A 13,904-nucleotide genomic window follows, 5' to 3' on the forward strand; every position below is an offset into this window, starting at 1 on the left:
GAAGTATCAGTATGTAGTCAATTTCTTAAAAAATTATCTTCAGCTTTTTTATATTGAAAGAAATTCCTCAATTTCACACAGATTAGTTCTTGCAAGTAGATGGTGCACAGTAATAAGGTCAAAGAAGGATCTGTGAATTAAAGATCCAGTGTCAGATATTATTACCCTTAAGCACACGTTGAACTGTTCTCATGTATTCTGTCTTCTCCCAACTCCATATGTTGTCTGTACTAAATAAACTTGCAAAGGAAGTTAGTTGGTGTCTGTTGCTATTAATTCTTTTAGTAGAATAGTGCTGCTCTTTGGGGCTTTAAATTTTTCCTGATTACAGAATGATTTTAAGAAGCATTAAGCTTAAGAAACCACTTCTAACTGAACCTATGATTTTTTTATACAACACGTCTCAGATAACCTTTCTTGTTTGTGTGTGTTTGTTTGATAATAAATTGCCAATAAAAGTAACTTGATGAAGTTTTGTCAGATCTCCTTTTCTTTTTGGTTCCTTGTGCCTTTGCCATATTTGAAATTTAGTTTTGTTGCTTCTTCAAAGAGCTTTAGAAAAAGCTGAAATTTTCAATGACAGATGAAAAGATGCAACTTTTCATCTCCTGTTGACCATAAGTGGACATGCTCAAAGAGTCACCTTACACAGTCTACAGAACACTTTTCTTATAATCTGGAATTGTGATTAAACTGTGCTGTAGTTAAAACCACAGTAAGTTAGATAGTCTAATTGCTGTTAATTTTTAAAAGCAAAACATTAGAATGTACATAATTTTACTGGGATTGAAGATACTTTATTCTTTTCAGACAGTTCATCTTATATTACAAAAATCCTTAGAGATCATCTCGAACTCCAAAACCTGGTCCTTTGGGTGGTTCAGTCAGGGAAGTAAGGCCACCAGCTGGCTCACAAGAAAAACGTCCACTCCTGAAAAATGAAAGCAGTTTATTCATTGCTGGTATTGATAAAAACTCAGATTCTGTTTAATCATTTGGTAGAAGACAGTCAAAAATCTGACGTAAGGCTGAAGCCACTATTTTTTGTTTTGTCCTTCCCATTCAACCTTCAGAAAAAGTGTGATGTAGCTGTTAAAGGGAAAGGTTTCCAAATCCAAGTAGTGACAAAAAAAATCATAACTGAAATGCAAGCCAGGACCACTTGTTGTCTTTTATATTCATTTATAGTTGGCCAGGCAGCATCACATATTATCAATCAGTTTGGTTATAGGTGGATGCTACCCTGTGTTTTTTTGAAACTGTAACTGTTTTAAGATTATTGTTCTTGTACTCAAAACATTTTTATAGAAACAATAGGAATAAGTAACACCAAAATCAAATTAGTTTCCCCATTGACACAAATGTAGATGGGCTAACAAAGAACAGTGGGAAATAACAGACAAGAAAAGTTCAGCAGTAACACCTTTCTCACTAACTTAAAATCTTTGGTTTTTGTCAGAAATCAGAAAAAACCAACACAACCAGCCAACCAACAGGAATTTGTTGGTTTAAATGATCTAGGCAAAAATTCCAACAGGTGACATCATTCACCTGTTAAGGACTAAGACAAATCAGAATTCATGTTTTCACATTCCATGCTCCTCTGGTCAGTCACCAAGAACATGCAAATTCTCAGTTCTTTCCAGTTTGTTTTGGCTTTGAATACATGCACTTCTATTCAGCAAATTAATTAATGCTTTTTAGCTGTAGGCTGTGACCTCAAATCACTAGAAAAGTAATTTAGTTTCTCAGAAGAATCACCTTCGTGTAGGTGACCATATCATGTATATAATTTATAAACACAGGCAATTATATATTATAGCTTGTAATAAATATAGCTAACCTTGGGCCTGGTTTGGGAACTTTGCAAAGCTTCAGGTCATCAATTATGTCTTCAATATCTTTGGGTGTCAAATCCTCCTGTTTAAAAAAAAAAGATTACTGACAAAACTGAGAGTCACCAGTTATGCTAAATGCAGCACTTCAAATTTATCAGATCAGTGTGACCCTAGCAGAGGTAATTTTGATCCTATCCATTAACACACATAGTGGCTTAAAGAATTTTCCTGCAGGAAAATTGAAAAGTCTACTGTCATTTTAATGTTGACACTTTATTTTGCATGTAGTTGCAGAAATTATGTTAAACAATGTTTGTTTTCAGCTTCCTCATATTAGGGAGCTGGATCTCTGCCTACCCACTGCACACATGCCATGACACATAATGCGTGTCATGCAGAATGGTGCCGGCTGCAAGAAAAAGATTTTGAGTACAGTTCAAGACATCACTTCTTAAATTAGTGCATACTTTGCAACAGACTGCTTTAAAATGCTTTCAAAAGCTTATCAAATACCTATTTCAAAATTCCAGATTTACAACAGACCACAATCACAAAAATGCATCACTCCTCTTGTATAATCAAGACAGTAACTGAAATGAAAAATACACTGATACATCTGATACAAATAAAGTGTTCTAGCAAGAGGCCAAGAAACTAAAAGATGCTGCAGGAAACGAGTACTTCGTGTCAATAGGAATTGAAAACTGACCACAACGTCACAATCTGGAACAACTGGAAAATACAGGTAAGCCAGCAAAGAAGCTTAATCTTTTAAAAGGGGATGCAGTACTTACATAGTAATTGTCATTTATTTGTACCATTGGTGCATTTACACAAGCACCTAAACATTCCACTTCTGTCAGCGTGAAGAGCTTATCAGATGTTGTTTCCCCAACTTTAATACCTAAACCAATACATTAATTAGGTTTAGTAGTGATTATGAACAAGAGTAATAAAGCATGAATCTAAGTACTCCATAGACATTGCATTACTTGTAGTTGGGCCTTAAAAGCATTTGCAAAGTTAAGCGCCCTTAAATAGTCAAAAATGTTTCCATTAAATATAAGTTTCTAATGAACCATTAAGTCAATTTTCAGATACTTTTTTGAGACCTTGTTTACAGGTATGAATCACTGAAAAATAACCATGAAATGACAGTTCCAAGAAACACAGCAGATCTACTCAAGAACATTTTTAGTAATCAGTACAATAAAATGGAAAAATAGGGACAGGGACACACAGCTTTTGTGTGCTGATAGGAAATGCATTAATATACAGTGTTGAATATTCCCAAGTTAACCAACATCCAAACACTGTTAGCTACAAATTCATAAACAACTTTCAAGTTATACACAAAAGGTGATTTACCAAACTGTACACATACTTAGCATCCATGGCATGTTACTGATCTACTGCTAGAGATACAGACCTTCCCCAATATGCGAGTCAGTCCAAGTAACATCTCAGAATCTGATTTCTACAAAATACTCCATGGAAGGAAGAATACTGAAAAGCAGTTTTCCTCCATTAACTAGTAGGAATGGGATGGAAATAATCAAAGGTATAAGTAAGGCCTGTCTCAGTAGAGACTACAGAATCATCCTTACTGCTTTGATTTCTCAAGCTGAGAGTTTCACTTGAAATTAAGCTATGCAGTAACAAGATATTTCATCTAAATATGCCTTTTTCAGACAACAGAGTATATGAAATTACAGATGATTGGCAGCTGTTCTGCAGCTCTTATCACCGGTTCTTAGAAAAAGTTAACACAGCTTTTCATAGAAGGGGAAGAGTTGTCAGTTGCTGATCTTACCCTCTCTTCTCCCCATAACCACCCAAAAAGGAGGAAAAAACCCCAACCCATACACAAACCCCTGAGTATTCCTTACAACCCATGATGCACCATTCTCAATTGACTTCTCCCATGGAGAACTCAAAAATTATGTTAACATCATGTTATCATCCAAAGGGACCTTGACAGGACAGAGGTGGGCCCATGTAAACCTTATGAAGCTCAACAAGGCCAGTTTTTTTCTTCCACTATATGAAGAATTTTACTTCAGTACCATTAAACAAAGGTAAAAAAATATAAGAAGTAAATTACAAACTTGTGTCATACCAAGTTTCTTCTTAATGGCCTCTAAAATGCTGTCAGAGTCTCGCAGCATGCACGGCGTGGTGGTGCAGACCTGGATGTGGTATTTCCCAACAGGTTTGCGATTGTACATGGTGTAGAAGGTTGCTACTTCATAGACTCTCATGGGAGGCATTTCTAAAACTTCAGCCACCTGTGACAGGCAAAACATGCTACAGTGAATTCTCAGAGGGCAGCAATAAAGGCATTTAGCAAACCATTTCAGTGAAGTCACCTGTCCTGTTTGCAGTAACAGGTAAGCAGGGGGGTGGGGGTGGGTATCAAAGCACAAATGTATTTTATTCCAAGCGCCAAGACCGGACACCTGAGTTCTCTGAGTGGCATCACCCTGCTTGAGCACAAACTTGACTAAGCTGTGGATCAGCACAGTGAGGAGCTTGAGTCAGCTTCCCTCCAGGATCTCTTGTGAGACACAAGGAGATGCAAGGAGTCAGCTCCAACTCACACTGCACTTGGGCTGTGTGAATGAACCAACCTGTGCGAGCCTGCTCACACTAATCCATGGAAGCCTTTTGGTAAGGAACACCTTTAAGCTGGTACTGTGCTTATCTAATTCATACAGAGCAGGTCTCCCTCAGGTTCTGTGACACACCAGGCTACATCTGCAGATTCCTATCCCAGCTAATAAGTAAGGATTGGAGCATGATCTCCATGGAGCCAGTTCTAGGGCAAGTATCCCTGATCTCATTAAGATGGAACCCTGGCAAACTGCTCAAGTTGAGAACTGGCTCTGGTTTCAATAGTGTAACTGGTTTATGTTCCAGTTTCTCTAGCAGGCAAATAACAAATCATGGAAAATATCTGTTCACTTAAAAGCCTTAAGATCATTTTAAACATAATAGCAACCTGAAACTGAAAAAAACTAATATACACTGCCAGCATTAATGGAGCTTTGAGGCTTTATGTTATGCTGTAGAAACTGTAGCAGACAACTGTAAGTTGCCTTTCTTTAAAAGCTCATTCACCTCCTTCAGTCATTCCTCTAATGCTCACAATCCCCACCTTAAACTGAATTTAAAACTTTAAACTGTAAAATTAATAGTATGCCAGATGGTAACACAAAGTACAACAGATTTATCCATACGAATATAAACCAGATTTTTTTGTTTCTTGGTGTTTGGTTACTGTCATGCAGCCTCTCACTTTGGAGCAGTGTAGTTGTTTGCCTGGTTATTTTGAAACCATTTTAATAATTAACCTGACAAGTCTTCTGGGCACTTGCTGTGAGGTGTTACTCAACACTCCTTACATCAACTACACTAACATTGCTCTGCAGAGTCCTTACAGATTTAGAGATTAAGTATAATCCAGGCAATGGATGAAATGCCATTAATCTGGGAGGAAGAATGCTCCCCTGACATTACCTTTTTCTTCTGCCTCCACATTCAGCAGTGAACAAAATCAAGTCTCTGTTCCTAATTCTACGATCACTCTGGGAGAAGAGCCTATCTGAATAGATTTTACCTAATTTTTTATTTGTTCTGCCTGTAGTTTTTAGCAATGGGCTAATATTATATAAACAGAGTCCTGAGTTTTTCTGCATTAGTTTTCCCTTTTATCTTTAAAAATGTAGTCTCAGAGGGAATTCTCCCAATTCTGTGCCACATGTAAATTCCCATGTTAGTAAGCTTTCATTAATCAACGTTAATATTCTAGTAAGATATTGAAAGAAAGCAATAAAATTATGCTTGAAAGATAATCAAGTACTAAATACCCTGTTCATAGCCGATATGGGCAGCCATCCATGCTGTCTTTGGGCCAAATCCAGTACTGCCATGACAGCTGCAGACTTGTGTCCCTCTGGGTAGTTGTTTATGATCGCTTCTATTCGCTGGTTAAAGGCAAAGAAGGAAAACAATCAGTACTGCTCTAAAGACAAAGTCTGTGTATTGATCTTTTTTTTTTTTGTCTGCATACCTTTAGGTTATCAGGTGTGAACTCAAATGGAGTATCTGGATTGTTTTCAGGACTGTCTCTGTGCTTCAAGAAAAGAAGAAAAACAAGTAAAAATGGGTTGTTAGAAAAATATTCAGGACATATTTACTGTTGTAAAATACCTTCTCAATATACAGTTACAGTTAAGCTACTTGAATAAAAACTATGTATTCCACATAAAAATGTAGTACTAAAGTGATGAAATATATTTGGGAAAGTTATCAAAAATATTGATAATTATTTAATCACTCATGAAAATCATTACCTATTCCCATTACTTCCTATTAAAGAAATTATTTACTGAGAAATACATGAAATTATATATTGAGAGAATGTATGGTGTTGTTATCAAAATACGTATTTTTAATACTGTTAATACAGTTTGATAATTATGTTCAAATTTACAATAGGCAGAGTAAGAGCGCTCCGGTTAATACCTTAATAAACAAGAGACAAAAACAACAGTTCATTTTTCCCTTTACCATGAAACATTAATTTAAAAAAAGCTGCACAATTCATCAAGAAGTTTGTTGCAGAATTAAAACATCTACACATTCAAACACATTATTAATCCATGTTAATATACTGTTTTGATTTGTAATGGATTTCAACATTTCCATTTTACATACAATTCCAAATCAAAATGTGCGAAGCAGAATTCTAAATTAGTATTTCCAAAATAAGAAATATAATAGTCTAATTAGTTATTTTTCTAATTATTCTAGTAAGTTATTTTTAAGGTGGTCTTCTAGGGGAAACATCAAATTTTAATTATTCCATCTATAGTCAGAAAATACAAATTTGGAGGTCTTGAAAAAAGTAACATTTTGCTGTAGTAAAATCTTAGTTCTGATGAAAATCCTTATCCACCAGAAAATGTTCCTGCACAGAATTTTTAGCTGTCTCTAAGCAGCTCATTTTGGTTTCTTTTAAACACCTATAGTTAAGTTTAATTCCAAACTTCATATGGTTTTCAAATTGAGAAAATTTAAAATCGAAGGGAAAGTTTGTGGGAAAATACAAGCTATACTTGAGGCTTGATGTTAGAAGTAGTCCACAACTAGCCAATAATAAAATCTTTAGAAGTGTATTTAGAACAAAGTAGCCCCCTCCACTGATTTCCACTTGCATAATTTCCTCCAGTAACCGAGGGTGATTTTGCAGTTGCCACACTCCACTCCTTACAAAGCAGCAAAGGATTTAATGAAAACCTCAGCATTGCCAAGACATCTGCACACTAAAGTGAAGTTTGTATCATCAGTGAAGAACTCAGAACATGTGTGGTCCACAGCTACTCTCAGATTTAGAAATTTTAATATGGAAATATTGCAAGGGCAAATACTTCAACTACATCTGTTGGTCTGTCCAGGGATTGCCTTTGCTTATCCTGTCTATATCCCAAAGCAGACAATATGACTGCCCCCATCAGTTTGAAAGTATTGTGCTCTCAGCACAGTTTCAAGTCCAATATAAAACTACTGTGGATAAATACTTCACCAAGGATGACTTTCCTATAAGAACAAGAATTACAGAAAGATGAATGATGCCCTTTGAACACACTAATATTTTATTTACTGTTAATTTCTTGCTTATTGTGTGGTTTACAACATAATAGGAACACGATTCCCATTATTTCAGACTGACCCTTCCAGACTCATATTTAATCTTGGTGAGTGTCTTCCACCAATTTTATTGGTAGAAAAAGAGTTTAAAAAGCTCTCAAAAAGAGGCTGATGGAGAGAAGACTGATTGGAAATACTGGACAACTTTTATTATTTTTTCCCTTACAGACCTTTCCATGTCTTAGCTGCACAGATCAATTCCACAATTCATCGTAAGTATTTCCATAACTTAGCTTTTCCTTCTCAAATCTGCATGCCTATTTTGCTATTATTTTGCCTTCTGTAGCTATTTGATAGTTAGCAACTGTACTTCATCTCAATTGCTTTTGCAAATAAATGTATTTGATTTATTAAAAATTCCCTCTTTGTCTGGAGCAGCTGTTCTTTTCAGTGTATCATCTCTAAACTGATATCCTTAAATGCCCTGCATGTGAAAAGGAATAATAAAGAGTTTATATTGGAAAATATAGGTGTAGCTCCAGCAAGGTTTCACGATATATTGTAAAGGCTATAGCAGAGGTGAGCAATAAATAAAACATGCCACATTTTGTATTCTTCCCTTTTCCTGAAAGGGCTTCATCTAATGCTAGGCCATGGAAAGTTTGATAGTTTTCATCAAGAGCTTACACAGTTCTAGGACTCCTGAGCAGTTAGGAATTTTTATGTTCTCTAGTCTTACATTTGTCTGACAATGTGCCATTCATCTGAGACTTGCAGACACTGACATGCTCCTAAATGACATGGGTGCATTTCCACGTTTATTTAGGATACAGATTCTAGAGAGCAAGATGAAAAATAAGAACACAGTATTGGAAAGAGTGTTATTTTAAATTACAGAGTGGTTGAAGTTGGAAGGCATCTCTGGAAGTCATGTGGGTCAAACTCCCCTACTGAAGCAGGAGCACCCAGAGCTGCTTGCTCAGGACTGTGTCCAGATGGCTTCTTCTGAATCTATCCAATAATGGAGACTCCACAAGCTTTCTGGGCAACCTGTGCCAGTGCCTGTCACTCTCATAGTGAAAAAGTGTTTCCTGATGTTCTCTGAGGCCATTGCCTCTGGTCTTGTCACCTGGCACCACTGAAATGAGCCTGGCTCTCTTCTCTTTCCACTCTCCCCCATGCAAGCCTTTTTCCAAGTCTCTTCTCGTGCTCCCCAATTTCCCAGTCTCACGTGAAGTTTTCACTCCATTCTTACATACATTATTATCACATTCCTACTGCAGAACAGAGCCTATTTAAGTAGGAACACCTTCACTGCAAAGGCTACCCAAGCCACAAATGCCAGTGGCTCCCATGGAAGCCACTAAGGCTGCTGAATGGCCACCTCATATTCCTTTTGCTGTGCCGACCTGGGCCCTTTTATTATTATGCTTTCTTCTTTCCCAGTGATCCATCTGTCTTTCCTGACACAGAAAATTATTAAAGGGCACTGAAGAATTACAACAGAATAGTTAGAATAATTTAGTTTCCATGTATACTGCAAAAACGTTGGCCTGAAACTTGACCTATGCCCTATGGTAAACACCAGTCCAAAGCACTGTAAACCAAAATCAGAGAACTGGGGGGTCTGCAGGGGCAATGTTTAGGGCAACAACCTGCTCAGAATCCATATCAAATCAGCACTGAAAAAACATGTATTACTTCTCCTTTAAGGGGAAAGTACCCTACATTCACTACTCCAACAGAACTCAAAATATAAACTCCTCTTACTTAAAGAATGGTAGAAGTGGTGTCAAACACAAGTATCTCACTGACCAACTTCACAAGTAACTAAAACTTGAATACAGCAATTCTTCAACCTTTTGTGCTGAACCCCATGATAAAGCACACATCAAGGGCTGTTGATTTGTTAAAGAAACTCAGTCTGTGTATTAAAAACAATAAAGCTGCAGAGCTAAATTTTAGCTGATAAGAAGGGTAAAATCAGGTAAAAGTCAAGTATAGAGAATGCATGTTTCAATAATGACAGGTAATCATAATAAATGTCTCTGGAATCTGGAATTCCATAGGCATCAGATTGCAGAGATTTGGAGCATCACTCTTACATTCCTATGGGCAAACAATCCATCTAATTTTGTACTTGATATCCTCTCACTGGAAGTGTGATGTAGCTGCCTGTGATAGCACTCAGTTTAATGACTGAGAGAAAGGCTCTTTCTGGGTGTTTCAGAATGCCAGGGCACTTCAGCAGAAGTTCTCAGTTACTGATTTCTGTGTGTTTCTGTTAACATGTAACATGTTTGCAAAGGGAAGCATGGGCAAGCCAATCAGAAATGCCTTTTAATACTTGATTTTGTGATAACCAGGTCCCTTGCCAGCCTGTCCTCTGCTGTTACAACACAAATACACTGCATGCATTTACCTTCCTCATGTACAGATGAAAAGTGCAAGAAGTAGCAGCAATAAGCTTTGTAAAACAAACCCATGACATTTGTGTGTGAACTGATATACTAAGGGGACCACCACAACAGGTCTGAGTTACTCCCATGAGTCCTGCACAAGCAGTTTTTAAACAAACTTTTGACACTTCTTCTGCTTGTAATTAAAAAAAGACCTTAAAAATTTTTTTTCCTCTACAGAAATCCAGGGGGAGTCCAATTTTCTGATTGTATATGAACACCTGGTGTTGATGAAAAGAATGCCTTTGTCTAAAACCAGCAGGACAAGTTTCCCTTAAAATCTCACACTTTAAGTACCATCTGGAATTTAGTTAGGGCAAACAATTACACACACATATAGTGACATCCATCTGTCTTCTTCCCATCACCTTTTACTTCAGAGAAGAACAAATATTACCTTATTAGAAAACAACTGAGAAAAAAACAAGGAAAAACCAAGTTCTTATGCTCCTTTAGCAAAAATTCTGCTGTGGAATAAGTCATCAATGGTGCTATTAAATAAACATCTGCAAAGCACACAGATTTTCTACTTGCCTTCCTCTGTTATCAGGCGCCTCCCTGCAGCAAATAATTTAAACAATTACAGAAATCTTGAATTTACAAAGCTATCTAGCTTCATATGTCAGACATAAAAGCCATTAGGGTGCCAAAGACATCTTTTGCCTGTCTTCACCAACCTCCAACTACACTTGAAGTTTCCTAAATTGCCAGACTACAGCATTTCCTCTATTCCTTGAACACCAGCTCTCACCCTGTAAAACGCCAATTCCTGCTCAGATTTCTGGAAAAGTACACAAAGCATATACTGAGATCCTATTAACTTCATTTTATGATTAAAGCTGTAGAGACAGCTGCAGAAAGGAAATAACAACAACAACGTGTCCAAAAATCCTGAACACCTGTTTTCAAAAGTGGTCAACTCTCCAGTAAAGGGCTGATTTTCACCAAGTGTTGGGAAAATGCCAAATTATTCAGCTGTTAAACCACACACCAGCTAAAGCTCTGAATGAAGAAGAATGGCACAAAATACATATTCTCTTGAGATGCTTCAGGTTCTCTTCAGAGGTAGACAGACAACACAGCTGCTTGACACACTTAAATTCAAGGGCTTTTTAGTTTTTTCAATTACGACTACTGTTTATGCCTTTTGTGACAGTGCTTAATGGCCTCAATTACAACTCATTTTACGACCTGCTGTATCACACACAACAGGAACAAGAACTGTACTTTTCAACTCCTGTAAACACAGCTAGGACCTGAGCCCACGGGTAATTCTGCAGCAAATTTCAGAAAGCAAGAAACTGCACCTGCAAAAAGTTTAATGAGATTCAATTGCAAACTCAACTAAAATAAATAAAGGAAACAAGAACTGGTTTATAATGAAATAAAGTTTAAGCAAAGTCTCATCTGCAATCACATACAAATTATGGAGCATTTTCACTATAAAAGGCAAGAAACACAAGAGACAAAAACTAAAACAAAGCCTAAAATAAAACTCCACTACAACTCTAATAGAAGGCTCTATAGACAAAAACCCTCTCTGTAAATGCCAGGAGGTTTCTACAGCAAAGTTCTGCCCATCAGAAGCTTTTAGGCAGATTTGAAGAAGCACATGCCAAACTCTTCTGACCCATCCCCCTTAGAGTAAAGCAGATTATTTACCACAAATAAGGCTCCAGAGGCATTGCGCTCTGCTGTTCCGTGCAAGTATCGGATCTGCCTTGCCTACAAGCAAAGTACAGGATTAGTAATGCACATACTGCCAGTGGCTGCTTCCACAACCAGTCTGACTGCCATTCCAACTGGAAGCCACTAATTCTACTGCCATCACTAACAATTTACAGTAAGTCAAGAAGAGATTATTAAGGGCTCTCCTGTACTATTAGGAGAGCAAATCTCTCAACTCCCCCCTTGACCAGTTGAAACAATGTAGAAATTAAAGGTTTTAACTCCGCTGCTGCTTAATTTAAGCGCCTTGAACACAAGTTCCCATCCAACATTTCATGAAGAATTTCCCAATTTCTGACTTTACATGCTATCTGGTATAAAGTTTGCAGAAACCACCACTGCCACGGAAATTCTTCTCCAGTAAGCGTTTGCTACTGAAGTTCTTCTCCAGTAAGCATTTGCATGTTTCTTCAGCTTAATCGAACCAAATGCTGAGAACTGGCACAGGAGGGCAAATGTAAACACAGACCTGAAGATTGAACAGAACACAGACCCATATGCAAGTTCTGTTCAACTATTGTCTGTACTCTCTAACATGCCAGAACAGATCAAGATTTCTAGATTCTGGCCGGTATTAGTAAGATTTGATAATTTATTCTATTTATTCTATTAAAAATCAATTTTATATTAAATTACGTGTATTTTACTGCTTGATTCCTGAGTAATTCTGAGCTTTCTTAAAGTAAAATCACAGAATGCTTCAAGGTGGAAGGGACCTAAAGATCATGTCGTTCCATGGGCGGGGACACCTTCCACTGGAGCAGGCGGCTCAGAGTCCCATCCACCCTGGCCCCGACCGCTCCCAGGGATGGGACAGGTCATATGGCAGGGAAAGGCTGCAGCCATCCCGTGACATTACACGGCGGGTGCACCTGGAGAGCCGCTGCCAGAAGCACTGAGCTGACCAGTCCGTCTTTGCGGAAGAGCCGGCACTGCGGGTCCGCGGTCCGGGATCCCAGGCACGGCCCCACCCCCGGGCCCCACGCCCCGCCGCGGCCTCCCCGCTGTCCCGCGGCCTCTCCCGCTCCCGGCCGGCGGTGGCGGGGAGCCCTTACCGAGCGTGCGGCCGCGGCGCGCAGAGCAGCGCACAGGAGCATGGCGGCAGCGCCGATCCCCGATCCCCGATCCCCGCTCCTGCTGCTCCTCCGCGTCCCGATCCCTCTCCTTGAGGCCCGGGCTCGCCCTCCGCCGAGCCGCGCCAAGGAGACCCGCAGCGCGCATGCGCCGGGGCGCGCCCGCAGCGCGCGTGCCCGCTGTGGGAGCGGGGCTGTCCGGGCCCGGGGGATCCCGGCCCGACAGGGACCCGGCATCAGCGGCGCCGTGGGGTGCCCGCGGGAATTTCAGCCTCTGTGGCACGCACCGGCGTGGAGAGAACAGACTCCTTGGAAACAAACAGCGGAAAATGGCAGGAAGCTAGTGAGGGCTTTTTTCAGCCCTGTGTTTCCCACCTTCCTACCCGCTTCTTGTTAGGGCTGCTCTCACCTATGTTTTGTCCTCCTGTAGGGAAAACAATAAGCATTCATTGTATTTCTGGCTTCTGATAAGCGTTCTCGTATGACCCCGTAATCCAGGTAATACAGTACAAATGCTGGAACCGAGGATCACCGAATCACAGAGTGGTTTGTGTTGGAAGGGAACTTAAACATCTTCTGGTTCCAATCCCTGCCATGGGCAGGGACATCTTCTACTAGGCCAGGCTGCTCAGAGCCCCATCCAGCTGGGCTGGAGCACTGCTGGGAATGGGGCATCCACAGCTTAGCTGGGCTAGATGGGAGAAACAGGCTCTTCCTTAGGTGCAGCTGGTCCTTAGGAACGTGGTTCATCGGTCCATCCTTGTGCAGAGCCTTGATCATTCAGGTCTTGTGATGAGGAGCACAAATGTACCCTTTTCATTGTCAAATAAATGCATGTTTTTTGAATAGTAGCCAAGAAGGAAGTCTTTTATTCCTATGAGTACTCAGCATTCCAGGTTGGCAAACATCACCTGATGTTCCAACATCTCTTACCATATCATCCTTCTCTCTGAGGAGGAATTTCCCCTGCAGTCCCCACCCTCTCATCTACCCTGGCTTTCAGTGAGACAGCCTTATTAATTTCACACTGAAAATCTAACCATGCGTATTTTATTTTTTTACTAAAACTCTGATGGTTTGAAAGTTGATGATGTGAGAAACAATTACTTTTAATAAGTACACAGGAGAACAAAAATTCAGCTTCCCTTACAATG

The 13,904-nt window shown here is 39.3% G+C and overlaps 1 protein-coding gene across 1 annotated transcript; it reads right to left on the reverse strand.

Moving 5' to 3' along the window:
- Nucleotides 1–775: 775 nt before the first annotated feature.
- Nucleotides 776–12,901, reverse strand: NDUFV2 (NADH:ubiquinone oxidoreductase core subunit V2). The gene is made up of 8 exons (XM_058024278.1): nt 12,733–12,901; nt 11,612–11,674; nt 5,911–5,973; nt 5,708–5,824; nt 3,958–4,126; nt 2,633–2,742; nt 1,844–1,920; nt 776–931 (listed from the first exon to the last, which is right to left on the reverse strand). Exons 1-8 carry the CDS (start codon nt 12,772–12,774, stop codon nt 838–840), a joined length of 735 nt encoding a protein of 244 aa, XP_057880261.1. The 5' UTR covers nt 12,775–12,901; the 3' UTR covers nt 776–837.
- Nucleotides 12,902–13,904: the final 1,003 nt, after the last annotated feature.

This window comes from Melospiza georgiana, chromosome 1 (genome assembly GCF_028018845.1).
Source record: "Melospiza georgiana isolate bMelGeo1 chromosome 1, bMelGeo1.pri, whole genome shotgun sequence".
NCBI lineage: Eukaryota > Metazoa > Chordata > Aves > Passeriformes > Passerellidae > Melospiza > Melospiza georgiana.

Bases quoted from the DNA above. Each gene is read 5' to 3' on its own strand.
- NDUFV2 (XM_058024278.1), bottom strand. From the start codon at position 12,774: ATGCTCCTGTGCGCTGCTCTGCGCGCCGCGGCCGCACGCTCG. The intron at 11,675-12,732 runs GTAAGGGCTCCC...CTTTGCTTGTAG, and splicing joins GCGCCGCGGCCGCACGCTCG to GCAAGGCAGATCCGATACTT. The intron at 4,127-5,707 runs GTATTTAGTACT...TGCCTGTCACAG, and splicing joins CCATATCGGCTATGAACAGG to GTGGCTGAAGTTTTAGAAAT.